The sequence below is a fragment of the Pogoniulus pusillus genome, chromosome 38, assembly GCF_015220805.1.
Source record: "Pogoniulus pusillus isolate bPogPus1 chromosome 38, bPogPus1.pri, whole genome shotgun sequence".
Taxonomy (NCBI): Eukaryota; Metazoa; Chordata; class Aves; order Piciformes; family Lybiidae; genus Pogoniulus; species Pogoniulus pusillus.
In genome coordinates this window covers 9,166,121-9,192,096 of record NC_087301.1, presented here as the reverse complement: position 1 = coordinate 9,192,096, position 25,976 = coordinate 9,166,121, and the positions used below count along the sequence as shown (strand labels likewise).

The 25,976-nt window shown below is 62.3% G+C and overlaps 1 protein-coding gene across 2 annotated transcripts in view; it reads right to left on the bottom strand.

Moving 5' to 3' along the window:
* Nucleotides 1-2,260: 2,260 nt before the first annotated feature.
* CDON (cell adhesion associated, oncogene regulated) overlaps nt 2,261-25,976 on the bottom strand; it is a 73,405-nt gene continuing 49,689 nt past the window's right edge. For both annotated transcript variants that reach the window (XM_064173306.1, XM_064173307.1), the window contains 7 exons: nt 23,787-23,892; nt 19,308-19,430; nt 16,184-16,399; nt 15,527-15,798; nt 9,815-9,894; nt 2,867-3,120; nt 2,261-2,567 (listed from right to left, as the gene is read on the bottom strand). In XM_064173306.1, the coding sequence (XP_064029376.1) occupies nt 2,407-2,567; nt 2,867-3,120; nt 9,815-9,894; nt 15,527-15,798; nt 16,184-16,399; nt 19,308-19,430; nt 23,787-23,892 (1,212 nt within the window). In that variant the 3' untranslated portion in view covers nt 2,261-2,406. The remainder of the gene's footprint in view (nt 2,568-2,866; nt 3,121-9,814; nt 9,895-15,526; nt 15,799-16,183; nt 16,400-19,307; nt 19,431-23,786; nt 23,893-25,976) is intronic.

Below are 25,976 nucleotides of genomic sequence, written 5' to 3'. Positions count from 1 at the left end.
AGGAGAGGAGAGGAGAGGAGAGGAGAGGAGAGGAGAGGAGAGGAGAGGAGAGGAGAGGAGAGGAGAGGAGAGGAGAGGAGAGGAGAGGAGAGGAGAGGAGAGGAGAGGAGAGGAGAGGAGAGGAGAGGAGAGGAGAGGAGAGGAGAGGAGAGGAGAGGAGAGGAGAGGAGAGGAGAGGAGAGGAGAGGAGAGGAGAGGAGAGGAGAGGAGAGGAGAGGAGAGGAGAGGAGAGGAGAGGAGAGGAGAGGAGAGGAGAGGAGAGGAGAGGAGAGGAGAGGAGAGGAGAGGAGAGGAGAGGAGAGGAGAGGAGAGGAGAGGAGAGGAGAGGAGAGGAGAGGAGAGGAGAGGAGAGGAGAGGAGAGGAGAGGAGAGGAGAGCCCCGGGAGCTGCCGCGGCCAGAGTAGCTCAGCCAAAGGTGCTTCCTGGGCAGGGGTCTCTGCTCCCTGCCGAGACCCTTCCTCTGATAGGGATCTCTCTGCTTTGGGGGAAACTGCTCCCTGCGAGGGCAACCTCTGCTCTCTGGGGGCAGTTCTGCCTTGTCGGGGGGCAAATCTCTCCTCTTTGGGGGCAATAATTCCCCTTTGGGGGCAATTGCTCTTTTTTGGGCTGAAATCACTCTCTTTTGGGGGCAGTCACTGCTCTTGTATGGAAGTAATTAGGGTAAATCCCTCTCCTTTGGGGGTAACTGCCCCCTTCAGGGTAAATCTCTCTCCCTGGAACAAAAATCTCCCTCCTTTTGGGGCAAATTATTCCCTTTTTGGCCAAGCAGCTGCCTGCACCTGCAGCACCTTGGCTGTCCCAGGGCTCTGCAGCAGCTCCAGCCTGGCCAGCACCAATTCCTCCCTCCCTGCCCCACCGACAGCCTTGGCTGGGAAAAAATCATCCCCATGAAGAGAAGGCTGCAGATTTGTCCCCCTGAGGAGGCCCAAACTGTGATTTACCTCATTCCTGGGGGGAGCTTTGCTGTGCTTTACAAGCAGAAGGTTTATTTAACCTGATTCAATTGGGAAAGGCAAAAAACCCCAACCCAAAACCCCAAACCCGTCACAAACTCCCCGGGGAAGGCTGCAGCACCTGCATGGGGCTGTCCCCCAGGGGCAGGAGCAGCTCTGGCAGTGTGGGGCTGCTGGGAGCTGCCCTGCTGGGAGCTGCTCTGGGTCAGACTCAGATTACAACTGCCTCAGGCTGGGGAGGTAAAAGTGCAGCTGAAGTGGATTTTGCCTTCTGTGAGTGGGAAGGGTGAGCCAGGCTGGATGGGCCCCCATGGGCTGCAGACAGGAGGCTGAGACAGGACCCAGCTGGTGGGGGATGGGAAGGGAGCTCTGGGGATGCCCCAGCCCAAGCCCCTCCAGCAGGGCACCCCCAGCAGCTTGCCCAGCAGCACAGTGCCAGGGGGGTTGGAAGCTCTCCACACAAGGACACTCCACAGCCTCTCTGGGCAGCCTGCTCCAGGCTCCAGCACCCTCACAACAAACAACTTTCTCCTCCTCTCCACAGGCAGCCTCCTGCCTGCCACTCTCTGCCCCTTGCCCCTTGGCCTGCCACTGCCCACCACTGCCAAGAGCCTGGCCCCAGGCTCCTGCCCCCCACAGCTCCTTCAGCTCTTGCTGCTGAGCACTCAGCAGATGCCCTCTGGGGCTGCTCTCCTGCAGCCTCTCAGCCCCAGGGCTCTCAGCCTTTGCTCCTCACACAGCTGCTCCAGGCCCCTCAGCAGCTTCCCAGCCCCCACTGCACTCTCTGCACCACTGCCCTGCCTCTGCCCCTGGGCACCACACAGCTGGGCCCAGCACTGCACAGGTGGCCTCAGCAGGGCACAGCACAGGGCAGCACAACCTCAGGAGCCACTGAACCAAGCTCTGCTCCTCCAGCTGTGCTGCAGGACACAGCCAAAGAGCTTCCTTCTGGTCTGTTTTCTTCTTTAATTTGCTCTTAACTTTGTTGTTTGTTTTCTTACTTCTCACTTCATTCCTTACCTCCCCCTGGAGACTCCCAAGGAGCTGTGGATAGGTTTCAGCACCACCAGCCCCAGCTGCTGGGCAGGAGGCAGCCATTGGCTCTCCACACCAGCCCCAGTGGCCAAAGTCCCCTGGCTCAGGCTCCTGGGAAGCACCTCTGGTGCTGGTGGCCACCAGGCTGGGGCTGTCCCCTCCTTTCCTCTGCTGAGACTCCTTTTGGCTCTGGTGGGAGCTAACAGCCCAGGGCCAGGTCCATGCTGGGGGTGGGGACAGAGAGCAGGGGAAAAAAGGAGTTTGAAGGCATCAAGAGTATAAAAAGGCAACATTTAACCCCGAGATGCACTCCTCTGGCACTGCTCCACGGCAATAAATAGTGGCTCTGACAGTTCCCATCCCTCCTGCACTCCCTGGCAGCAGCTCTGCACTCCTGGCGCTCCCTGGGGGCTCTGGCTCAGGTCTCCTGCGGCTGCTGAAGGTCCTCTGGACCTCTGAAGGTGACTCCAGATGAGCTCCAGCCTGGATTTTGCCTACAGTCCTTGGAGAGAGGCTGCAGAATGAGAGGGCTCCAGCTCAGAATGTGGTTGGAGGTCTCTGAGTGCACACAGGAGTCACCTGGAAAAGAAGAGAAATGTTGGGGGGGGTTGTGAGCAGAGCAGCAGAGCCCAGGGTGAGGAGTGGGAAGGGTCCTCTGGGGATCCTCCAGCCCAAGCCCTGCTCCAGCAGCTCCCCCTCAGCTGTGCTGCTGCAGGAGGTTGTTCCTGCCCAGGGCCAGGACCTGCCCTTGCCCTGCCTGACCTCCCTCAGGTTGCTCTGCCCCAGCTCTGCATCCTGCCCAGGGCTCCCTGGGTGCCAGCACAGCCTGAGGGGTTGTCACCATCCCTCCCACTCTGGTCCCACCAGCAGACCCTTACCATCTGTGTCACCCTCAGGGAGCTGGCTCCTGCCCTGGCAGCAGGGGTGCTGTGCTGGGGGCTGCTCTGCCCTCTCCTTGCTGTCCTCCTCCAGCCTGGCGCTGCACTCTGGCACGGTGGAGGCCAAGCACATGGCCACCATCAGGTGGTGGTTGAGAGGCTTCATCTCCAACCCATCCTGCTGGTAAGGTGCTGCGAGGGGCAGGAGGGGCAGGGCAGCGCTGCCCAAAGTGCCGTTGGCTTTGGTGAAGCACCTGCAGGGGGCAGAAACCGAAGGCGACTCAGACCTGCAGCTCCCCTGGGCAGCAGCCGCAGCCAGGCACTGTGGCAGCTGCCAGGCAGCCCCAGGGGCAGGGCACAGCTACTGCAGCTCAGCCCGGACAGGAGGAGGGTGGAGTGAACGACAGCACCCCAAGGAGCAACTGGGGAGGCTCAGGAGCTGGGCGTTGGGTGAGTGTGCAGTGAGGTGTGCTGAGAGCTGCTGAAGGACACAGCTCAGAGGGTTGTGAGCAGTGAGACAGGATCCAGGTGGAGGCCTGGAGCTTGTGGTGTGCCCCAGGGGTCAGGGCTGGGTCCAGTCTGGTCCAAAACCACAGCAGCATTCTGGTGGGAAAAGCCCTCAGGGTGACCAACCCAACCCAGATCCCTGCTCTGCAAGGTGCACCCTGGCCACAGCCCCAAGCACCACAGCCCAGCACAGGCAGGGGTGGTGGCTGCAGCACCTCCCTGGGCAGCTCAGTCCTGTGCCAGATCTCTCTGCTGGGTGGCATCCACTCTAAACCTGCCCAGTGCCAGCTTGAGCCCATCCCTCTCTTCTGTCACTATTTTCCTGTGGGAAGAGACCAGTCCTGAGCTGGATGAAGGCAGCAGTGGCTGAGAGCCCTCAGGCTGTGCTGGCACCCAGGGAGCCCTGGGCAGGCTGCAGAGCTGGGGCAGAGCAACCTGAGGGAGGCCAAGCAGGACAAGTGCAGGTCCTGGCCCTGGGCAGGAACAACCTCCTGCAGCAGCACAGCTGAGGGGGAGCTGCTGGGAAGCAGCTGCAAGGAGCAGGAGCTGGCAGTGCTGGGGGGCACAAGTGGGCAGGAGGCAGCAGTGTGGGCTGGGGGCCAAGGAGGCCAAAGGTGTGGTGGGGGGCATGGAGCAGAGTGTGGGCAGCAGGGCAAGGGAGGTTGTGCTGCCCTGTGCTGTGCCCTGCTGAGGCCACGTGTGCAGTGCTGAGCCCAGCTGTGTGGTGCCCAGGGGCAGAGGCAGGGCAGTGGTGCAGAGAGTGCAGTGGGGGCTGGGAAGCTGCTGAGGGGCCTGGAGCAGCTGTGTGAGGAGCAGAGGCTGAGAGCCCTGGGGCTGAGAGGCTGCAGGAGAGCAGCCCCAGAGGGCATCTGCTGAGTGCTCAGCAGCAAGAGCTGAAGGAGCTGTGGGGGGCAGGAGCCTGGGGCCAGGCTCTTGGCAGTGGTGGGCAGTGGCAGGCCAAGGGGCAAGGGGCAGAGAGTGGCAGGCAGGAGGCTGCCTGTGGAGAGGAGGAGAAAGTTGTTTGTGGTGAGGGTGCTGGAGCCTGGAGCAGGCTGCCCAGAGAGGCTGTGGAGTGTCCTTGTGTGGAGAGCTTCCAACCCCCCTGGCACTGTGCTGCTGGGCAAGCTGCTGGGGGTGCCCTGCTGGAGGGGCTTGGGCTGGGGCATCCCCAGAGGTCCCTTCCAGCCCCACCAGGCTGGCACTGGCACAAGCAAGCTGCTCACTGCCATCTAATGTGACCTGGTGAACCTGAGTCAGGAGTCCGTTTCTCCACCAAGGCAGCTCCACAAACAAGGGTTCCCTGCCAAGAAATGAGCTCAGGTTTGAGAGCTCAGCAGCCTGCTGAGGAGCCTTGGCAAGCAAACAGGAGGCATCCAGGAGGAGCTATCAGCAGGGAGGAGGTGCAGAGGAACGTTCACAATCTGCTAAATATAACCCCCGGGGCCCAGCTCCTGTGGCCCTATTAAGGCTGTGGAACTGCCATGAAGCTAAAGCCTTGCTCCAGCCAAGGGAATCAGCCCCAAACAGAGCAGGAGCAGGCCCTGAGCAGACACAGAGCCCTGTGGCATCTGCAGCTGCCTCAGCAGCCTTCAGCTCACTCACACCCGAGGGGCTGTGAGCAGCAGCTCAGCTGCAGAGCAGTGCCCATGGAGCTCCTCAGGACTCTGTGCTGGGCCCAGAGCTCCTCAGCAAGCTGCTGCTGACACCAGGCTGGGTGCTGCTGGACTCACTTGAGGGCAAGGAGAGCACCCAGAAGGCTCTTGACAAGCTGGAAACATGACCCAGTGCCAGCAGCAAGTGGTCACAGTGCAAGGTCCTGCAGCTGGGACAGGCCAATCCCAGGCCTGATCCAGGCTGGAGGCAGAGGGCTGAGAGCAGCCCTGAAGAAAGAGCCTTGGGGGTGTTGGTGCTGAGCAGCTGCCCAGGAGCCAGCAGTGCCCTCCTGCAGCCCAGCAGGCAGCTGGGTGCTGGCTGCAGCCAGAGCAGGGTGGGCAGAGGGCAGGAGAGGGCATCCTGCCCCTGGGCTCTGCTCTGCTCAGAGCTCACCTCCAGCCCTGCCTCCAGCTCTGCTGGCCCCAGCAGGAGAAGGACTCAGAGCTGCTGGAGAGAGGCCAGAGGAGGCCACCAGGATGCTGCCAGGGCTGGAGCAGCTCTGCTGTGAGCACAGGCTGAGGGAGCTGGGGGGGTGCAGCCTGCAGAGAGGCTCCAGGGGCACCTCAGAGCTGCTGCCAGAGCCTGAAGGGAGCCTGCAGGAAGGCTGCAGAGAGACTTCTGCTGAGGGTGCCAGAGCCAGGCCAAGGGGAATGGTTTGGAGCTGAGGCAGAGCAGGCTGAGAGTGGAGCTGAGGCAGAAGCTCTGCAGTAGGAGGGTGCTGAGAGCCTGCCCAGGGAGGCTGTGGCTGCCTCCTGCCTGGGGGTGCTGAAGGCCTTGAGCAGCTGAGTCCAGCTGAGAGCTGTCTGGGCCCATGGCAGGGGCTTGGAGGAGATGAGCTTTGAGCTCCCTTCCAGCCTGAGCCCTGCTGATTCCTCTCCAGCAGCTGAATCCTCAGCACCAAACACTTGGATTTAAAACTGGGCAAGGTGGAGCTCAGCAAGGTCCTGCCCAGGTGCCCTGGGCCACTTCTACTGCATGAAAGAGGCTGTGGTGGTTGCAGCCAGACCCTTGAGAGCCTTCTCCTGCAGCTCCTCTGGAGCTCCTCCTGGAGGCCTCAGCTCAGGAGGAACTCAGAAGGCATCAAACCATCCACAAACCAGAGCAGCTGCTGGGGGAAGCTCTCCCTCTGCCAAGTCACAAAGCCAAGACACAGGACCAGGGGGACCCCCCCCAAGCAGCGGCAGGGTGACCCCAGGAGCAGTCCTGAGCTTCATTTCCCACCTGGGCTCCCCACTTGTGCCTGGGCTGCCACAGCTGCCCTGGGGCTGGCACCTCCAGCACCCAAACACCACAAAGTCACTGCAGAGTCACAGGGATCACAGAATGGGCTGGGAGGGACCTCACAGCACCCCCAGCCCCCCCCCTGCAGCCAGCAGGGACAGCTCCACCAGAGCAGGCTGCCCACAGCCCTGCCCAGCCTCACCTGGGACATCTCCAGGCCTGGGGCCTCAACCACCTCCCTGGGCAACCTGTTGCAGGCTTCCAGCAGCCTCCTGCTGCAGAGCTTGTTCCTCACATCCAACCTCAATCTGCTCTGCTCTGCTCCCAAACCATTGCCCCTGGTGCTGTCCCTGCAGCCCTTTGGCCACAGTCCCTCTGCAGCCTGCTTGGAGCCCCTGCAGGGCTGGCAGCAGCTCTGAGCTCTGCCTGCAGCCTTCTCCTCTCCAGGCTGCACAGCCTCAGCTCCCCCAGCCTGTGCCCACAGCAGAGCTGCTCCAGCCTCTCATCACCTCTGTGGCCTCCTCTGGAGCCTCTGCAGCAGGTCCATGTCCTTCTGGTGCTGAGGTGCCCATGGCTGGCCCCAGCCCTGCAGCTGAGCTCTGCCCAGAGCAGAGCAGAGCAGAGGGGCAGGAGCTCCTCTCTGCAGCTCTGCCCACGCTGCTGTGGGTGCAGCCCAGGCTGCCCTTGGCCTTCTCTGCTGCCACTGCCCACTGCTGGCTCCTGCCCAGCCCCTCCCCACCAGCATTCCCAAGCCCTTTCCCTCAGGGCTGCTTCTTTCACCTCCTCCCTCAGCCTGTACTGGCAGTGAGGACTGCTCCAGCCCAGCTGCAGGACTCTGCCCTTGCTCTTGTTGCACCTCCTGAGGTTCACCTGTGCCCAGCACAGAGCTGCTCTCCAAACAGCCCTGGCAGGAGCTTGCTCTGCTCCTGTGTTCAGCATTGGTTTGGTGTCAGCTCCTCAGAGGAGTTCAGCTTTGCATGGGTTTTTGGGGGGAGGTCTTTCAAAGCCTTCCCCCAGGAGGGAGCAGCTCTTTGTGTGGTTGGCTGTGCTCAGCCAGAGCCCAGCTTTTGAAGCTGGAATGACCATGCTGGCATGGGAAGCAGCCACCCTGCAGAGCACTTTGGGCAGGAGCAGCCACCTGAAACCAGCCTGGCACCCCCACCAAGCCAGAGCTGACCTGGCGAGTTCCCCCCTGCAGGATTTGGGTGGAAAAGGCTGGGAAAAGGATCAGCACTGCTTGGTTTGCAGCCTGTGTCCAAGCTGATCTGCCAGGAGAAGCCACAGAGCTCCTCTGCAGCCAGCAGGGCTCCAGAGGGATTAGTGCCAAAGGCTCCAGAAGGACAAACTCAGCAGCTCTAAGTCCTAACCCACCTTGTCCCATGGGCTCTGGCCAGGGGACCACATCCCCCTGCCAGCAGCTCCTGCCCCTGGCAAACCTCCAAGAGCAGCCATCAGAGCATCAAGGGCTGCTTTAGAGCCAGGACTGAGGCATCTCACTGCTGTGACAACACAACCTGCACTGGGGTGGCTGCTATGGAGAGCAGCCAGGGACTGGCACCTGCAGCAGGTGGGCACCACTCAGCCCAGCACAGAACTCGGCCCAGGGCAGCATCAGCTGCAGGCCTTGGGTGGGCATGTGGGAATCTGGGGCTTAAACCTAAGCAAGGCCACGGGCAAGGGCTGGCAGCTGGCTCAGGACAACCTCCAGTGGCAGCCCAGGCTGGGGCTGAAGGGCTGAGAGCAGCCCTGGGGAGAAGGACTTGGGGGTGCTGGGGGTGCAGAGCTGGACAGGAGCCAGCACCGAGCGCTGCCAGCCCAGCCCCAGCCTGCCCTGGGCTGGTCCCCAGCAGGGTGGGCACAGGGGCAGGGAGGGGATTCTGCCCCTCTGCTGTGCCTGCTGAGACCCCCCCTGCAGTGCTGGGGCAGCTCTGGAGCCCTCAGCACAGCACAGACAGGGACCTGCTGCAGCAGGGCCAGAGGAGGCCACAGCAGGGCTGGCAGGGCTCTGCTGGCAGCCCAGGCTGGCAGAGGTGGCCTCGGGCAGCCTGCAGCAGGGAAGGCTCCAGGGAGCCCTTCTGGTGGCCTTGCAGGGCTTGAAGCAAGCTGGGCACAGAGTGTGGAGCAGGAGCTGTTGGGCCAGGCCAAGGGGGGAGGGGTTGGAAGTGCAAGAGGGAGCTTGAGAGTGGAGAGAAGGGAGAAGTGTTTGGCACTGAGGGTGTGGAGAGCCTGTGCCAGGCTGCCCAGAGAGCTGGGAGCTGCCCCTGGCTGGCAGCACTGCAGGGCAGGGTGTGTGGGGCTGTGAGCAGCCTGCTCTGGCTGGGGGTGTCCCTGGGGGCTGCAGGGGGCTGTGCTGGGTGAGCTTTGGGGGTCTTTTCCCACCCAAACCATTCCATGGCTGATAACTGAGGATGGCACAAGGCTCAGTCCCTCTCCACGTCACCTCCAGCCCAAGAGGGTGAAACAAAGTCAGGGAAAGACTCCAGCTCCCAATTGCCACTGCCTCCTGCACTGACCCACCAGAGACCCACCAGTGACCCACCAGAGACCCACCAGTGACCCACCAGTGACCCACCAGTGACCCACCAGGGCTCCTCCCCCAGCCCGGGGTAACTCCCAGCAGGTCCCTCTGCTCCCCGCTCCTCTCCCACGCAGCCCTGCCAGAGGGAGCTCAGAGGTCCCCTCTGGGGCCAGGCAGCTGCTGAGGACAATTTGTTTCTCCATCAAGCAGTCAAATATAGAACAGGGATGTGAAAACCCAGAGCTGGGACCCTGCTGAAGGCCCAGCTGGGAGGCAGAAGACCTTCTCCCTGCTTTCTGAGGGCAAGGAGAGCAATCAAAGAGGAAAACATCTGGGAGATGGGAAGCAAGCTCTGGGTCACAGGATGAAACACACAGCACGTTCCAAGTGGTGCCCAGGCTTGGGCATCTTGATGGCTGCTCCCACAGAGCCCACCCCAAACCCAGAGCATGAGGCCCTGAGGAAGCTGCAGCTCTGCCCTGGGAGCAGTGTGGCACAAGAGCTGCCCAGGAGCAGGCTGCAGCACACGGCAGGGGGGGCAGGAGGCACTTGGAGCCTATTCTGTGTTAGACTGAGAGAAGTCAACCATGATGATGTTCCCTGCCCTCCACCACAGCTGGACTGAAACTCAGCTCCTCCAGATGTAGCCCCGAAGGCAGCTGAGGACTTCCAGGAGAGAGAGCCCAGGGGAGCAGTGAGCAATGCCCTGAAGGGCTCCGGGAGCCTAACTGCAGCCACTGCAAGAAGCAGAGCCTGAGGCAGCCTGGCCAGGGCAGGCCTGCACTGGGTCACACAGAGCTCCCTGCACACCCCCACGCTGGGGTCTCTGCTGCTCCACTCACACAGCAGTGCTCAGCAGGAGGGCTCAGGATGATCCCAGAGCTCCCTGCCCACCCCCTCCGTCATCCCTCACCCCTTTCACTCCATCCCACAGCCAATCACTCCTCCAAGCCACCGCACCGAGCTGCCCTGCGTGCAGGGGTAGGACTCTGCTCTGGCAGCCCCAGCCCCAGCCTCACCTCCAGCCCCAGCCCCAGCCCTGCCCTCACCTGTTGTTGTTGTGGCAGTTCCTGCAGTTGATGCACTCCGAGGGCTCAGCCTGCGGCACGGCCGTGTACAGACCACCCCCCTGCAGGAGAGAGACTGATCAGGGTGAAAGCATGGAGCCTTGGCACGGCTGGGTGGGAAGGGACCTCTGGGGACCATCCACTTCAGGGCACCCCCAGCAGCCTGCCCAGCAGCACAGTGCCAGGGGGGTTGGAAGCTCTTCACACAAGGACACTCCACAGCCTCTCTGGGCAGCCTGCTCCAGGCTCCAGCACCCTCACCACAAACAACTTTCTCCTCCTCTCCACAGGCAGCCTCCTGCCTGCCACTCTCTGCCCCTTGCCCCTTGGCCTGCCACTGCCCACCACTGCCAAGAGCCTGGCCCCAGGCTCCTGCCCCCCACAGCTCCTTCAGCTCTTGCTGCTGAGCACTCAGCAGATGCCCTCTGGGGCTGCTCTCCTGCAGCCTCTCAGCCCCAGGGCTCTCAGCCTTTGCTCCTCACACAGCTGCTCCAGGCCCCTCAGCAGCTTCCCAGCCCCCACGGCACTCTCTGCACCACTGCCCTGCCTCTGCCCCTGGGCACCACACAGCTGGGCCCAGCACTGCACACGTGGCCTCAGCAGGGCACAGCACAGGGCAGCACAACCTCCCTTGCCCTGCTGCCCACACTCTGCTCCATGCCCCCCACCACACCTTTGGCCTCCTTGGCCCCCAGCCCACACTGCTGCCTCCTGCCCACTTGTGCCCCCCAGCACTGCCAGCTCCTGCTCCTTGCAGCTGCTTCCCAGCAGCTCCCCCTCAGCTGTGCTGCTGCAGGAGGTTGTTCCTGCCCAGGACCAGGACCTGCCCTTGCCCTGCTTGGCCTCCCTCAGGTTGCTCTGCCCCAGCTCTGCAGCCTGCCCAGGGCTCACTGAACACACTCCTCCTTGTCACCCTCCAGCCCCTGGCTCATGCCCAGGCTGTGCCCAGGCCGTGCAGGACAGCACTGAGCCATGGAGCAGTGCCCAGCTGGGCTGTGCCAGCGCCTGCAGCTCAGCCCCTGTGGGTCACTGCCTGCTCTCAGCCTGGGGCTGGCTGCCCAGGCAGGCTGTGGCTGTGCTGTGGGGCTGGTGGCAGCCCCGGGCCGAGCTGCTGCTCCCAGGGCGCTGATGTCACCGGTCCCACCTCGCTCTGATTGCTGTCATTAGGAAGCTCCTGCCAGCCCCGGTGCCAGGCTCTGGCTGTTAGCACAGATGGGCTGAGCCCGAGGCCAGCCCTGCCTCGGGGGCAGAGAGATTTGGTGCTGTTGGTTTTGGCTGCAGCAGCCCTTAGGAGCCAGGAGAGGTGCCCAGATTAACACCTGCCTCACTGGGCAGGGCTGCTCTGGGAAGGCTCAGGAGAGCCATGGGAGGGTGTCCCTGGGCTGGGCAGGGCTGGAGCAGAGGAGCTTTAGAGCCACAGAATCACTTCGGTTTGGAGCGAGCTTCGAGATCCTCCAGCCCAGCCCTTCTCTGGCTCTGCCAAGACTGAGGCTCAGCCCTGGCCCCCAGCACCATTCTGACACACCTCCAGGGATGGGCATTGAACCACCTCCCTGGGCAGCCTGGGACAGGCTTTGAGAACCCTTTCAGGTGACAATTTTCTTCTCATGTCCAACCTAAACCTCCCCTGGGGCAACCTGGGGACATTTCCTCTTGTCCTGTTCCCTGGCAGCAGAGCCCAGCCCCAGCTGGCTGCAGGCTCCTGGCAGGGAGCTGCAGAGAGCAATGAGGTCTCCTCTCAGCCTCCTTTGCTCCACGCTCAGCACCCCCAGCTCCCTCAGCTGCCCCTCCCCAGCCCTCTTCTCCAGACCCTTCCCCACCTTTGCTGCCCTTCTCTGGCCCTGCTCCAGCTCCTCAGTGTCCTCCTGGCACTCAGGGCCCACAGCTGAACCCAGCACTCAAGGGGTGGCCTCAGCAGTGCCCAGCCCAGGGGCACAATCCCTGCCCTGCTCCTGCTGCCCACACCACTGCTGAGCCAGGCCAGGCTGCTGCTGCCCTTCTTGCCCACCTGGGCACCCCCTGGCTCCCCTTCAGCTGCTGCCACCCAGCACCCCCAGGGCCTTTCCTGCTGGCCACTTTCCAGCCACTCTGCCCCAGCCTGGGGCCCTCCTGGGGTTGTTGTGCCCCAGGGTCAGGACTCATCCCAATGGCTTATCCTCCATGTTCCAGGCTGCTCAAGGCCCTGGGGAGCTCTGAGGAAGTGCCTCATTAGCCTTGACTGCCATCCTGGCCAGCTCCTGGCTCTCTTCTTCAGCCCAAGCAGTGAAACACTGAAGAGCCCCACGCGGGATGAGCACATCCTGTCCTCTGCTCTGCCTCAGCCCAGTGCCAGTCCCAGTTTTGTGACTCACACCTTCTACAACTGCATCATTTTGGCAGGAAGAGACCTGTCAGAGCATCACATCGAACCACGAACCCAGCCCTGCCAGCTGGAGGCAGGGAACAAACTCCAGCCAGACCCCTCTGCAGTGAGAGAGTGGCACTGAGTGTCCCAGCTGGAGGCACGGAGGAGCTCCCCGCACCAGGAGTGCTGCTGCCACCCCAGAGACCCCCAGAACAGGAGCACAGGAGGGACAAAGCACCCCTGTGACCCCCAGCTTCTCATGGGGGAGCCTTCAAGACCTCCTCCTGTTAGGACAGGCTGAGGGAGCTGGGGCTGCCCAGCCTGGAGAAGAGAAGGCTCCAGGGAGAACTTTGAGCAGCCTGACAGTGCTGAAGGGGCTGCAGGAGAGCTGGGGAGGGACTTTGGACAAGGGCTGGGAGTGCCTGGAGGAGGGAGAATGGATTTGAGCTGGGAGAGGGGAGAGGGAGAGTGGAGAGGAGGAAGAGATTGCTGAGAGTGAGGGTGGGGAGAGTCTGGCACAGGTTGCCCAGGGAGGCTGTGGAGCACAGCTCCCATTCTGTGCCTCTGTGCTCCACAACCTCCCTGGAGGTGCTCAGGACCAGGCTGGACGAGGCCTTGAGCCACCTGTGCTGGTGGGAGGAGTCCCTGCCCATGGCAGAGGGGCTTGGGCTGGATGAGCTTTAAGGTCTCTTCCAGCCCAACCCATTCTGAGATTCCCTTTCTGAGGCCCTGCAAAGCTGGGTGGGCACTTGAGGAGAGTTTGTTACCCACAGGTGCAGAAAAGCCCAAACTAACCTCGGTGTGGAGTTGGCTGCTCTGGAAAGCAACCCAGGAGGGAGTTTTTGTGGTAGATGAGCAGAGCAAAGAGACAATCACAGAACTGCTGAGGCTGGGTGGAAGAGACCTTTGAGATGCTCACCTCCAGCCCACCCTGAGCTCCCCCCCAGCACTGCTGCTGAGAGACACTGCCCTCAGCACCACGTCCATGGGGCTGTGGAACACCTCCAGGGATGGAGACTCCACCACCAGCACTGCTGAGCCAGGCCAGGCTGCTGCTGCCCACCTGGGCACCCCCTGGCTCCCCTTCAGCTGCTGCCACCCAGCACCCCCAGGGCCTTTCCTGCTGGCCACTTTCCAGCCACTCTGCCCCAGCCTGGAGCCCTCCTGGGGCTGCTGTGCCCCAGGTGCAGGACCCAGCCCTTGGCCCTGCAGGATCACTGCAGACTGTTCTGTGATGCCATCATCTCAGCAGCTTCTCCAGATCCCTGCTTCTGCTCTGGGAGAGTTTCTCCTTCGTTTCCCAGACGGCTTAGTGCCTGAGCATCCCTGCTGGGAGGAAATTGTTCCTCTTCTCCAGCCTGAACCTGGTGCAACTTAAAGCCTTTTTTCCCCTCTCATCCTGACTCTTGCTGCAGGTGAGAGGAGCTCAGCCCCCAGCTGGCTCCAAGCCCCCCCGCAGGAGCTGCAGAGGGGAAGGTGAGGAACCAGCAGCTGTGGCCCTGCAAGCTGGAGTCAAACCGAAGTGGCAGCTACTGTGCAAGTGCTAATTTGTTGTTCGCTGCAGCTCTGCAGCCTCCAATTACAAACACAAACAACGGCCCCGGGGCTGGGCTCTCTCCCCCTCCCGGGCGGCTCTGCCTTGGCTCTGCTCAGACTTCTGAACCTTTGCTTTTTTTCCTTCCCCCTCTTTCAGTTTTCCTGGGCAAGGCTCAAAGTTTGGAGTCTCGGAGCGAGCCTGAATGGAGCCATCTGTTTGCAGAGACAATAATGAGATCATTCTTCTGCCCTGGAAACAGGCAGCAGGGGCAGCCAACCACGGGCCGGGGCGCGGGGGCTCGGGGGGGCTTTGTTTGCACAGCACCACCAAATTCAGCTGGCTGCGAATTCTGGGCTTGATTTTACCCCCCCCAAACCCAAGGAAAGCTGCACCGAGCCTGCCCCAGGACCACAGCCCAGGGCCAAGGGCAGCCAAGGGCACTGCTGCCGCCCGGGAGCCTGCAGCCTCCAGCTCCCTGCTGCCCTGCCCCAGCGAGGGCACTGCCTGGGAGCCACAGATCTGAAACAGGTGGGGGGGAAATGTGGGCAATGAGCAGCTCTAATTAAATCTCCTCAAGCCGAGGATTGAGCAATCCCATCTGGAGGGAGCTGGAGCAGCCCAGCCCGGCGCTGACGCCTTCCCAGCGCCTCCAGGCTGCCGGGAGGAGGAGGCTGGAGGCAGATTTCCCAGAGTAAGTGGAATTCCTGCTGTCACCCGATACCCTCCCACGAAACCCTGATGTTTGCAGCAGGAATATCAGCCCAGTTGCTTCCTCTGGGATGAGGAATTCAGAGGAACTGGCTCCTATCAGAGGACATTTCCCCCACTTGGCTCCTGCAGCCTCTGGATAAATCTCAGTGCCTTGAGGTGTCCCTCAGGGATCTGTGCTGGGACCAGTGCTGGGTAACATCTTCAGCAGCAACACAGACAGAGGGACTGGGGACCCTCAGCACCTCTGCAGGTGGCACCAACTTGTGTGGTGAGGCAGACACAGCCCAGAGATGGGATCCATCCAGGGGGACCTGGACAAGCTGCAGACGTGCAGCTGTGTGAACCTGCTGGGGGTCACAAGGGCAAGGCCCAGGTCCTGCAGCTGCTCAGGACAACCTCCAGTGGCAGCCCAGGCTGGGGCTGAAGGGCTGAGAGCAGCCCTGGGGAGAAGGACTTGGGGGTGCTGGGGGTGCAGAGCTGGACAGGAGCCAGCACCGAGCGCTGCCAGCCCAGCCCCAGCCTGCCCTGGGCTGGTCCCCAGCAGGGTGGGCAGCAGGGGCAGGGAGGGGATTCTGCCCCTCTGCTGTGCCTGCTGAGACCCCCCTGCAGTGCTGGGGCAGCTCTGGAGCCCTCAGCACAGCACAGACAGGGACCTGCTGCAGCAGGGCCAGAGGAGGCCACAGCAGGGCTGGCAGGGCTCTGCTGGCAGCCCAGGCTGGCAGAGGTGGCCTCGGGCAGCCTGCAGCAGGGAAGGCTCCAGGGAGCCCTTCTGGTGGCCTTGCAGGGCTTGAAGCAAGCTGGGCACAGAGTGTGGAGCAGGAGCTGTTGGGCCAGGCCAAGGGGGGAGGGGTTGGAAGTGCAAGAGGGAGCTTGAGAGTGGAGAGAAGGGAGAAGTGTTTGGCACTGAGGGTGTGGAGAGCCTGTGCCAGGCTGCCCAGAGAGCTGGGAGCTGCCCCTGGCTGGCAGCACTGCAGGGCAGGGTGTGTGGGGCTGTGAGCAGCCTGCCCTGGCTGGGGGTGTCCCTGGGGGCCGCAGGGGGCTGTGCTGGGTGGCTTTGGAAGGTGCCTCCCCACCGAGAGCAGTGCTGCTGTGCTCAGCTTACCTTCACCAGCTGCTGGGGGTGTTCGTAGTCCAGGTGTGTGCTGGGCAGGGAGCTGCTGTGCCCAGGGTACAGCCCAGCTCCGTTCCCCAGCCCGTTCACTCCGCTGCCAGCCTTGTGGTGGGCATGTGGGCAGCCGTTGCTGAGGGCTCCGTTGGTGAGGAAGCTGCTGTGGATGCTGCCATTGACCAGGCTGGTGCCAGGCAGGCTGCTGTACTCCATCAGCTGCCCGCTCAGCTCTGCCCCTTGGCAGAGGTAGCCAGGAGGGTCGTACTCTGTGGAAGGAGGAGGCAGATGAGCATCTCCCGGGGGCAGAAGAAACTTCTCCCTCTGTCTACAGCTCTCCTAAACTCTCTGCAATGCCCAAGTGCTTGGCATGGAAACGGGGAGGGGGTCACAGCCCCACAGGGAGCTCTGGCCCTGGGCATGTGTGGTTAGAAAGCTGCAACCTGGAGAGGGCCCTGGGGGTGTTGGTCAGCAGTGACTGAGCATGAGGCAGCAGTGCCCAGAGGTGTCCAGGACCAGGCTGGATGAGGCTTTGGGCAACCTGTTCCAGTGGGAGTTGCCCTGCCCATGGCAGGGGGCTGGGGCTGGGTGAGCTCTGAGGTCCCCTCCTGCACCCCTGGCAGGGCAGTGCCCAGCCAGCCCAGGCCGACTCACTGTGCGTGGCGCCCTGCTGGCGGCTCCTCCACAGGCACATGGCGATGAAGGCGATGAGGATGAGGACCATGACGCCCAGCACGCAGCCCACGATCAGGTAGAGCATGTCCCCGCTGCGGGCACCGCCTGCGCCGCCGCCCCCCGGCCGCTCGGGGGCGCTCGGGGGAGTGCTGAGCTCCTTGGAGGGGTACTCGGAGGCCCCCGGCGAGCGTTTGACTGCAGGGGGAGCAGAGGCAAGGAGGAGGTTGGCTGTGAGCAGGGGCAGGAGCAGGTTCTGGGCTGTGGGCAACCTGCTCCAGGGCAGAGGTCGCTGCTGGCTGCAGGGGTTGGGCTGGGGGAGCTTTGCAGGTCCCTTCCATTCCTTGAGCCTACCAGGACCCAAAGGTCTCAACTGCTGCTCAGGGCTGGCTTCCCTGGGGGAAGATCCTCTGATGGGCAGCCCAGAGAGTGGTGCCAGTGGAGGCAGCTCCAGTGGGTGCCAACCACAGGTGGTGCTCCCCAGGGCTCAGTGCTGGGCCAGGTCTCTCTAATCTCTTCAGCAATGCTCTGGCTGAGGGCACTGAGGCTCCCCCAGGCAGTGTGCAGATGGCACCAAGCTGGGTGGCTGTGCTCTGCTGCAGGGTTGGAGGCTCTGCAGAGGGACCAGGCCAGGCTGCAGGGATGGGCCAAGGGCAATGGGATGAGGTTCAGCAAGGCCCAGGGCTGGGTCCTGCCCTTGGGGCACAGCAGCCCCAGGAGGGCTCCAGGCTGGGGCAGAGTGGCTGGAAAGTGCCCAGCAGGAAAGGCCCTGGGGGTGCTGGGTGGCAGCAGCTGAAGGGGAGCCAGGGGGTGCCCAGGTGGCAAGAAGGGCAGCAGCAGCCTGGCCTGGCTCAGCAGTGGTGTGGGCAGCAGGAGCAGGGCAGGGATTGTGCCCCTGGGCTGGGCACTGCTGAGGCCACCCCTTGAGTGCTGGGTTCAGCTGTGGGCCCTGAGTGCCAGGAGGACACTGAGGAGCTGGAGCAGGGCCAGAGAAGGGCAGCAAAGGTGGGGAAGGGTCTGGAGAAGAGGGCTGGGGAGGGGCAGCTGAGGGAGCTGGGGGTGCTGAGCGTGGAGCAGAGGAGGCTGAGAGGAGACCTCATTGCTCTCTGCAGCTCCCTGCTCCCATCCCCAGTCCAGGGGCACAGTCCCTGCCCTGCTCCTGCTGCCCACACTATTGCTGCTCCCAGCCAGGCTGCTGGTGCCACCTGGGCACACTCTGGCTCACCTCCATGAAATGCCACCAGTGTCAGATGCCATCTGGTCCAGGGAGGGCTGAGCAGGGGTCCCAACCCTGCAGCCCCCAGCCCTTCCTCCAAACCCTGTGACGCTTCCAGGGCTTTTTCTCCTCTCAAAAGCACTTTCCCAGAGCCCTGCACTTGAAGTTTTCTGTCTGAGTTTTCCCCTCAAAGCTTTCCCTGTGCCCAGGGGTGGAAGGAGCCAGGAATGCCTTGCAGGGCAGCCTGGCTGCCACTTGCAGAGCAGCGCTCCCAGCCGGAGCCAGAGGCAGGAGGGGTCGGGGGCAGGCAGGCAGCATCCCCCCAGCCAAGCTCTGCACTCGGACAAGCCCCCCCCGAGCCCCCAGGGCACAAGCGGGCACAGGGCTCTGCGCTGGCAGCTCCGGCACCAAGGCTGCCCCTGGGGAGAAGCTATCAGCAGAGCCGGGAGGGGAAAGAAAACCTCCAGCCAAGGCAGCGAAGCTCCCTGCGGGGCCGCGGCGATCTGCAGGGCCCCCCCGGAGCCTTGCTGGGGAGCGCAGGGATCAGCTTCCATCTGCTCCAAACAATCCCAGCTCCGGGAGACAAAACAACCCCTGAAACATTCCAGAGAATCCCTCTCCTGCGGCTGCGAGGGAAAGCTCAGCAGGGGAATGTTTGCTGCCCTGAGCCCGCACCGGGCAGCCTCGGCGCCCTGAGCGCAGCACCGAGCAGGTTCGGTGCCACCAACTCAGCAGGAGAGGGTGACTGGTGCCCAAAACTCTGCAGGGAGAGGATGTTTGGTGCCACAAACGCAGCAGGAGAGGGTGACTGGTGCCCAAAACTCTGCAGGGAGAGGATGTTTGGTGCCCAAAACTTAGCAGGAGAGGGTGTCTGGTGCCCAAAACTCTGCAGGGAGAGGATGTTTGGTGCCCAAAACTTAGCAGGAGAGGGTGTCTGGTGCCCAAAACTCTGCAGGGAGAGGATGTTTGGTGCCACAAACGCAGCAGGAGAGGGTGACTGGTGCCCAAAACTCTGCAGGGAGAGGGTGTCTGGTGCCCAAAACTTATCACTGAGGATGTTTTGTGCCCCAAACTCTGCAGGGAGAGGATGTTTGGTGCCCAAAACTCAGCAGGGAGAGGGTGTCTGGTGCCTAAAACTCATCACTGAGGATGTTTGGTGCCCCAAACTCCACAGGGAGGACCTTTTGTGCCCCAAACTCAATGGGTAAAGGACATTTCATGCCCCAAAACTCAACAGGGAGAGGATGTTTCATACCCCAGACTCAACAGGAAGGCTGTTCTCTGCCTCAAGCCCAACACTGGGGCTGTTTTCTGCCCCAAACTCAGCACCAAGGATGTTTTGTACCCCAAGCTCAACAGGGAGAGGATGTTTGGTCCCCCAGATTTATCAGGATTGATGCTCTGCCCCAAACTCCACAGGGAGAGATGTTTCCTGCCCCAGACCCAGCAGGGAGGGGATGCTTTGTGCCCCACACCCATCAGGCTGGAGGCTCTGTGCCCCAGACCCAGCAGGGAGGGGATGCTTTGTGCCCCACACCCATCAGGCTGGAGGCTCTGTGCCCCAGACCCAGCAGGGAGGGGATGTTTTGTGCCCCAACCTCAGCACCAAGGATGTTCCCTGCCCCAGACCCAACACAAAGATGTTTCCTGCCCTGTCTCAGCACCGAGGGTGTTTCCTGCCCCAGACCCAACACAAAGATGTTTCCTGCCCTGTCTCAGCACCAAGGATGTTCCCTGCCCCAGACCCAACACAAAGATGTTTCCTGCCCTGACTCAGCACCGAGGGTGTTTCCTGCCCCAGACCCAGCAGGGAGGGGGTGTCCTGTGTCCCAGCCCGAACACCAGCGATGGCTGCAGCCCCCAGCTGGGGGCTGTGTGCCCCAGGCCCACCTTTGGTCTCGCAGATCATGACGTTGCTGTACTCGCTCTCGCCCCCCTCGTTGTAGCACTGCATTTTGATGTCGTAGGAGGTTTCTGGCTGCAGGTGGCTGATCAGGTGCCACTGCTTGGTGCCTGGGGAGGAGAAAACCAATCCACTGCACCTCCCTCCCAGCAGCCAGAGCCAGGCGCCTGGGGGCCTCAGCACTGCTCCCAGATGCGGCGCCAAAGCCTTCACTGACCACTTAAGGACTCCTCTGAGCCCTAAGCCCCATGCAGAACAGGTTCTCAGACGAGCCTGGGAGGGTGCAGAGCAGAGTTCAGTATTGTCCACTGGTGTGTAAAGCTCTGCAGAAGGCAGAGGTCACTGCACCCAGGCCCCAGCAGCAGCTCTGTGCTGTGGCCATCAGCCTGCTGCAGGGAGGGCTCCAGGGTGGGCTCTGGAGGATGCATCACAGAATCAGTTTGGGTTGGAAAAGACCTTCAAGATCCTCCAGCCCAACCCTTCTCTGGCTCTGCCAAGGCTGGGCCTCAGCCACGGCCCTCAGCACCACAGCTCTGCCTCTGGGGAGCCCCTCAGGGGTGGGCACTCAACCACCTCTGTGGGCAGCCTGGGCCAGGGCTTCAGAACCCTTTCAACAGAAGTTTCTCCTCGTCCAACCTGAACCTCCCCTGGGGCAGCCTGAGGCCATTTCCTCTCCTCCTGTCCCTTGTTCCTTGGCAGCAGAGCCCAGCCCCAGCTGGCTGCAGGCTCCTGGCAGGGAGCTGCAGAGAGCAATGAGGTCTCCTCTCAGCCTCCTCTGCTCCACGCTCAGCACCCCCAGCTCCCTCAGCTGCCCCTCCCCAGCCCTCTTCTCCAGACCCTTCCCCACCTTTGCTGCGCTTCTCTGGCCCTGCTCCAGCTCCTCAGTGTCCTTCTGGCACTCAGGGCCCAGAGCCGATGGCAGCACTCAGGGAAGTGCTCAGGTACTTGAAGGGCTTACAATGAGCAGGGGAAATAGCAAGGGCAGAGTGGGACAGAGGCAAAGTACCCTCGGGAGAGGGAAAGCCCTCCCGGTGCCAGGACCCTCTCCCTGCCTGCAAGCCCATGGACGTGCCAGGTATGGGCCAGCCCAGGGGGCACTCAGCTGCCTCACCCAGCCCCATCAAAGCTGCCAACCCTCCACCCTGGGCTCTGCGGAGCACCAAGCAGGAGGAGGCTGCCCCTCAGGGCTGCGCCCCCAGCCTGCTGTGCCGGGGCGGGTTCGTGCCGCCTGGCCGGGGGCCAGCACTCCAGCAGACCCCCCCGCAGCACCCAGCCCCGGGGTATAAATCAGCTCTGCTTTGTACTTTCACAGCCCTGTGACAAATTCCCGTAAACAGCCCCCCGGGGCCGCTGCTCCTGCTTCTCCGCAGCAGTTTCATTAACTGTTTGAGCTCCCTGCTGCAGAAACCCCCCCCAGCTGCCCCCTGCTCCTCGGGGGCTGCCACACCACCTCCTGAGTGCTACACAGCTGAGGCTCGGCGGGGCTGGCACCTGGACACTCTCCCAGCCTCCCCAAGACCTAAACCTAGGCTCGGGGCTGGAAAAAGCCAATCTGGAGGTGCTCAGGAGGGTCCCATCCCTCTTAATGAAGAGACACCTGGCATGGTCTGAGCTCACTCCTCACTGGAGGCAGCCAGCAGGACCCCATTTGCTTCAGGAGGGAACAGACAGCAAGGGCTGAGCTCTGCTCCTTCACACTGAGCATCCCAGGCAGGGGCAGCCCAGCCCTGCTGGGAGCCTGAGCAGGCTCTGCCCTCTGCCTGCAGCCTTTCCCGAGATTCCAGGTCGGTGTTCCCGGCACCCCCACCCCCAAGCATTCCTTTTGGTAATTACTGCTCCAGGTTTTAGGTTTCCTCTTGAACCCATTAGCCGGACTGGCAGCAGCAGAGGCACTTTAACTGTCCTCTGCCTGCACCATTAGCGAGGGGAAACATCTCCAGAGCCGCCAGCAGCCTGCAGTTCCCCTGCACGTTCGGGCTGCAGGAGCCTGGCACGGCGGCAGTGCAGCCCAGCAGGGTGGGCTGCAGGGAGCTGAGGGGTTTGGGCTTTACACAACATCTGATTTTGCCCAGAGCTGCGTTTATGAGGCTAAAGCAAAGCCCAAGGCCCCTGCGTCCTGCGGGGCTCAGGTGGCTCCGGACCAGAGCCAGCAGGAAACGCCGAGCAAAGCCCGGGGCAAGAGCTGAGCTCAGGCAGGCATCGCAGCACTGCCCCAGCTCCTGCGGGCCCGGCGAGGTAAGATCCCTGTCAGAAAACAGACAGATTGATTCTGAGCCAGGAGAGAAGGGGGGGAGTAAGGAGCAACTGCAGAGAGCAGGAGCAGAGAGAAGCAGCAGAGAAAAAGAGCAGAGAGAGGCAGAGAGCAGAAGCAGAGAGAATCACAGACCCATAGAACCAGTCAGGGCTGGAAGGGAGCACAAGGAGCAGGCAGTGCCAACCTCCCTGCCACGCCCAGGGGCACCCTACCCTAGAGCAGGCTGCACACAGCCTCAGCCAGCCTGGCCTCAAACACCTCCAGCCATGGGGCCTCAACCACCTCCCTGGGCAACCCATTCCAGCCTCTCACCACTCTCCTGCTCAACAACTTCCTCCTCACCTCCAGCCTGAACCTACCTATCTCCAGAGCAGAAGCAGAGAGCCAGAGCAAAGAGGAGAAACAAAGAGCAAAAGCGATGAGCAGAACAGGAACACAAAGTGACTTAGAGCAAAGCCACCTTCAGACACATCAAAGCTCCCAGCCCTGCCTCCACTGGATGGAGCTCTGCATGGGTTTGCCCCTGAAAAGGCTGATTTAGTGGAGCATGGTACAGAAAGAGAAGGAGAAGGAGAAGGAGAAGGAGAAGGAGAAGGAGAAGGCAATTACACATTAAGTGGAAAACCTCTGGTAGAGGATAAGCAGGGGCAGAGTGGCTGGAAAGTGGCCAGCAGGAAAGGCCCTGGGGGTGCTGGGTGGCAGCAGCTGAAGGGGAGCCAGGGGGTGCCCAGGTGGGCAAGAAGGGCAGCAGCAGCCTGGCCTGGCTCAGCAGTGGTGTGGGCAGCAGGAGCAGGGCAGGGATTGTGCCCCTGGGCTGGGCACTGCTGAGGCCACCCCTTGAGTGCTGGGTTCAGCTGTGGGCCCTGAGTGCCAGGAGGACACTGAGGAGCTGGAGCAGGGCCAGAGAAGGGCAGCAAAGGTGGGGAAGGGTCTGGAGAAGAGGGCTGGGGAGGGGCAGCTGAGGGAGCTGGGGGTGCTGAGCGTGGAGCAGAGGAGGCTGAGAGGAGACCTCATTGCTCTCTGCAGCTCCCTGCCAGGAGCCTGCAGCCAGCTGGGGCTGGGCTCTGCTGCCAGGGAACAGGACATGAGGAAATGTCCCCAGGTTGCCCCAGGGGAGGTTTAGGTTGGACATGAGAAGAAACTTCACTAAAAGGGTTCTCAAAGCCTGCCCCAGGCTGCCCAAGCAGGTGGTTCAATGCCCATCCCTGGAGGGGTTTCCATGAGGCAGAGCTGTGGTGCTGAGGGCCATAACTGAGCCCCACAGCTTTGGCAGTGCCAGAGAAGGGTTGGGCTAGAGGACCTCAAAGGGCTTTTCCCACCAGACAACCCATGGCTGTGTCTGCACACAAGTGGCTGCCTGTGCAGATGCTCCCACCCTGGCTGCAAGCTCTGTGCTGCTTTCTCCTGACACTACACCAGTCCCAATGCACCTCCAGGAGGGATCTGCAGCAGAACAGGCCAAGCCCAACCCATTTACTGCTCCTGCTGCCACGGAGAGCAAATGAGTTCCTGTGTGGGCAGAACTGGGACGTGGTGGAGCTGAGCCTGCTTCTGCTGGCAGATGTTGGAAAGGCTGAGGCTGAGAACTGCCCTTTGCATGTCACAGCAGCACAGCCACCATGACCTGCCCCACCAGGGCTCAGAGCTGTCCTGTCCCACCGTGGCTCAGAGCTGTCCTGTGCCACTATTGCTCAGAGCTGTCCTGTCCCACCATGGCTCAGAGCTGTCCTGTCCCACTATTGCTCAGAGCTGTCCTGTCCCACCATGGCTCAGAGCTGTCCTGTCCCACTATTGCACAGAGCTGTCCTGCCCCACTATTGCTCAGAGCTGTCCTGTCCCACCATGGCTCAGAGCTGTCCTGTCCCACTATTGCTCAGAGCTGTCCTGTCCCACCATGGCTCAGAGCTGTCCTGTCCCACTATTGCTCAGAGCTGTCCTGTCCCACCAGGGCTCAGAGCTGTCCTGTCCCACTATTGCTCAGAGCTGTCCTGTCCCACTATTGCTCAGAGCTGTCCTGTCCCACTATTGCTCAGAGCTGTCCTGTCCCACCAGGGCTCAGAGCTGTCCTGCCCCACCAGGGCTCAGGGCTGTCCTGTCCCACCAGGGCTCAGAGCTGTCCTGCCCCACCATGGCTCAGAGCTGTCCTCTGTCACGACAGCTCACTGCTGTCCTGTGTCACCACAGCTCAGTGCTGCCCTGCCCCCAGCCCTACCTTCCACCACGTCCCTCTTGTAGTCGCTGTCGTTGTCGCTGTCCGTGGGCCTGTAGTAGATGTAGAAGCCCTGGATGGGAGTGTTGTTGTTGCTGGAGGTGATGTACTGCAAGAGAGGGGCAGCAGCTGCTTAGGCACAGCACAGGCTGAGTCTTGCCCAGCTGGCAGGACCCAGGAGATCTGGGGGGGGGGCTTAAGGAGGTTGTGCCAGAGCTGGCAAAATCAGGAGGGCAGCAGGGGGACAAGAGACCAAGCTGAGAGTGAGGAGGGAGAGAGCCCAGAGAGGGCTTCTGGAGACAGCCTGGAGAGCAGAGCTCAGCGGTGGCACAAAGGTGCTGGCTGCAGGACACTTCAGTGCCAGCTGAGACCTGGCAGACCAAGGGTCCTGGCTGCAGACTGAGCTGGGGCTGGCAGCTCCTGGGGCCGGTAGCTCCCTCCCACATCACTTCCAAAGCCCCAGTTAGGGATTCGACCACGAAGGGGCTGAGCATCGGCGGCAGTGGAGAGGTTTGTGCCCTTCTGCCCCTTTTAGGAAGAGTTAAAGCTGCTCTCAGATCAGCTCCAGGCTGTTTGCTGCGAGGTCCTGCAGCCTGCGGAGGCGCCCAGGGGTTATTGGGAGTTCATTATCCTTAACATCCCTGCAGGCTGAGCTGGCAGAGCAACTCCCCCGGGCAGGCAGGGCTCAGCCCTGCGGAGTGCCACAGGGGCCTGGGCTTCAAAACAAGAGCAAAGAGTTTCTGTGCCTTGCAGCAAGGACCTGCGAGTGCCTGTTTGCAGAGGAGGTTCCTGCGAGGGCAGAGCCTGGGGGGCTGCAAGGCAGCTCCAGCTCCCAGCCCCGAGCGCCGAAGGCAGCGAGAGGGCAGAGCCGGAGCCAGGTCCTGGCAGCTCCTGGCAGAAGGCTCTGGGCAGAGCTAAGCTCAGCGGTGCCTCCCGGGGGGCCTGGGCCCAGGCAGGTGGAGTGCAGCGGCTGCAGCCCCCTCTGCAGCTGCCCCTTGGGCTTACATCTGCTGTAACCCGAGGAGCTGCTGCCTGCTGTCTCCAGGGAGCTGGGAGGGCAGGGTGAGGAGGAGGGAGCTTGGGGGACAGCACCAGGGAGAGCAAACAGCCCTCAGGGCTGCCAAGGAGGGTGAAAAGAGGCTGGAACAGGGCACAAAGGGCTCTAGAGGTCCATGGCTCATGGAGGTGCCCAGTGCCACCATGTGAAGTATCTCAGCCTTTTCTAGGGACAAGATCAGCTTTGGTGCAGGAGACAGGAGCAGGGGGAATGGTTCCAGGCTGCCCCAGAGCAGGCTCAGGCTGGAGCTCAGGAAATATTTCTGCCCTGGAAGGGTTCCCAGACCTTGGAATGGGCTGCCCAGGGCAGTGCTGCAGGCAGCATCCTTGGGGGGGTCCAGCAGTGTGTGGCCCTGTGCTGGGGGCCATGGTTTGGTGCTGAGCCTGCAGCGCTGGGTCAGGGCCGGGCTGGGTGAGCTGGGAGGGCTCTGCCAGCTGGGTGTGTTCTGGGAGTCTGTGGAACCAGGACCCTTGGGCTGCTAGGAGCAGCCCTTCAGCTGGCACTGAGGTGTCCTGCAGCCAGCACCTTTGTGCCACCACTCAGCTCTCTGCTCTCTCCTCCAGGCTCTCTCCCTCCTCCCTCCCTCAGCTCCCAGGAGTTTCACTCCTTGGCCCAGCAGAAAGGAGCTTTAGCAGCAGGCCCTGGCTGGGGGGGAGCAAGGCTGGTGGGGACAAGGCTGGGGGGGGCAAGGCTGCTGCAGTAGGACCTGAGGAGCTGAGGAAAAAGCTGCTGCTGGTGTGGAGCCATGGGGCAGGTACAGAGCTATGGGGTGGGCACAGAGCCATGGGGTGGGTACAGAGCCATGGGGCAGGCACAGAGCTATGGGGTGGGCACAGAGCCATGGGGCAGGTACAGAGCTATGGGGTGGGCACAGAGCCATGGGGTGGGTACAGAGCCATGGGGTAGGCACAGAGCTATGGGGTGGGTACAGAGCTATGGGGTGGGTACAGAGCCATGGGGTGGGTACAGAGCCATGGGGTGGGCACAGAGCTATGGGGTGGGTACAGAGCTATGGGGTGGGCGCAGAGCTATGGGGTGGGTGCAGAGCCATGGGGTAGGTACAGAGCTATGGGGTGGGTACAGAGCCATGGGGTGGGTACAGAGCTATGGGGTGGGTACAGAGCCATGAGGTGGGC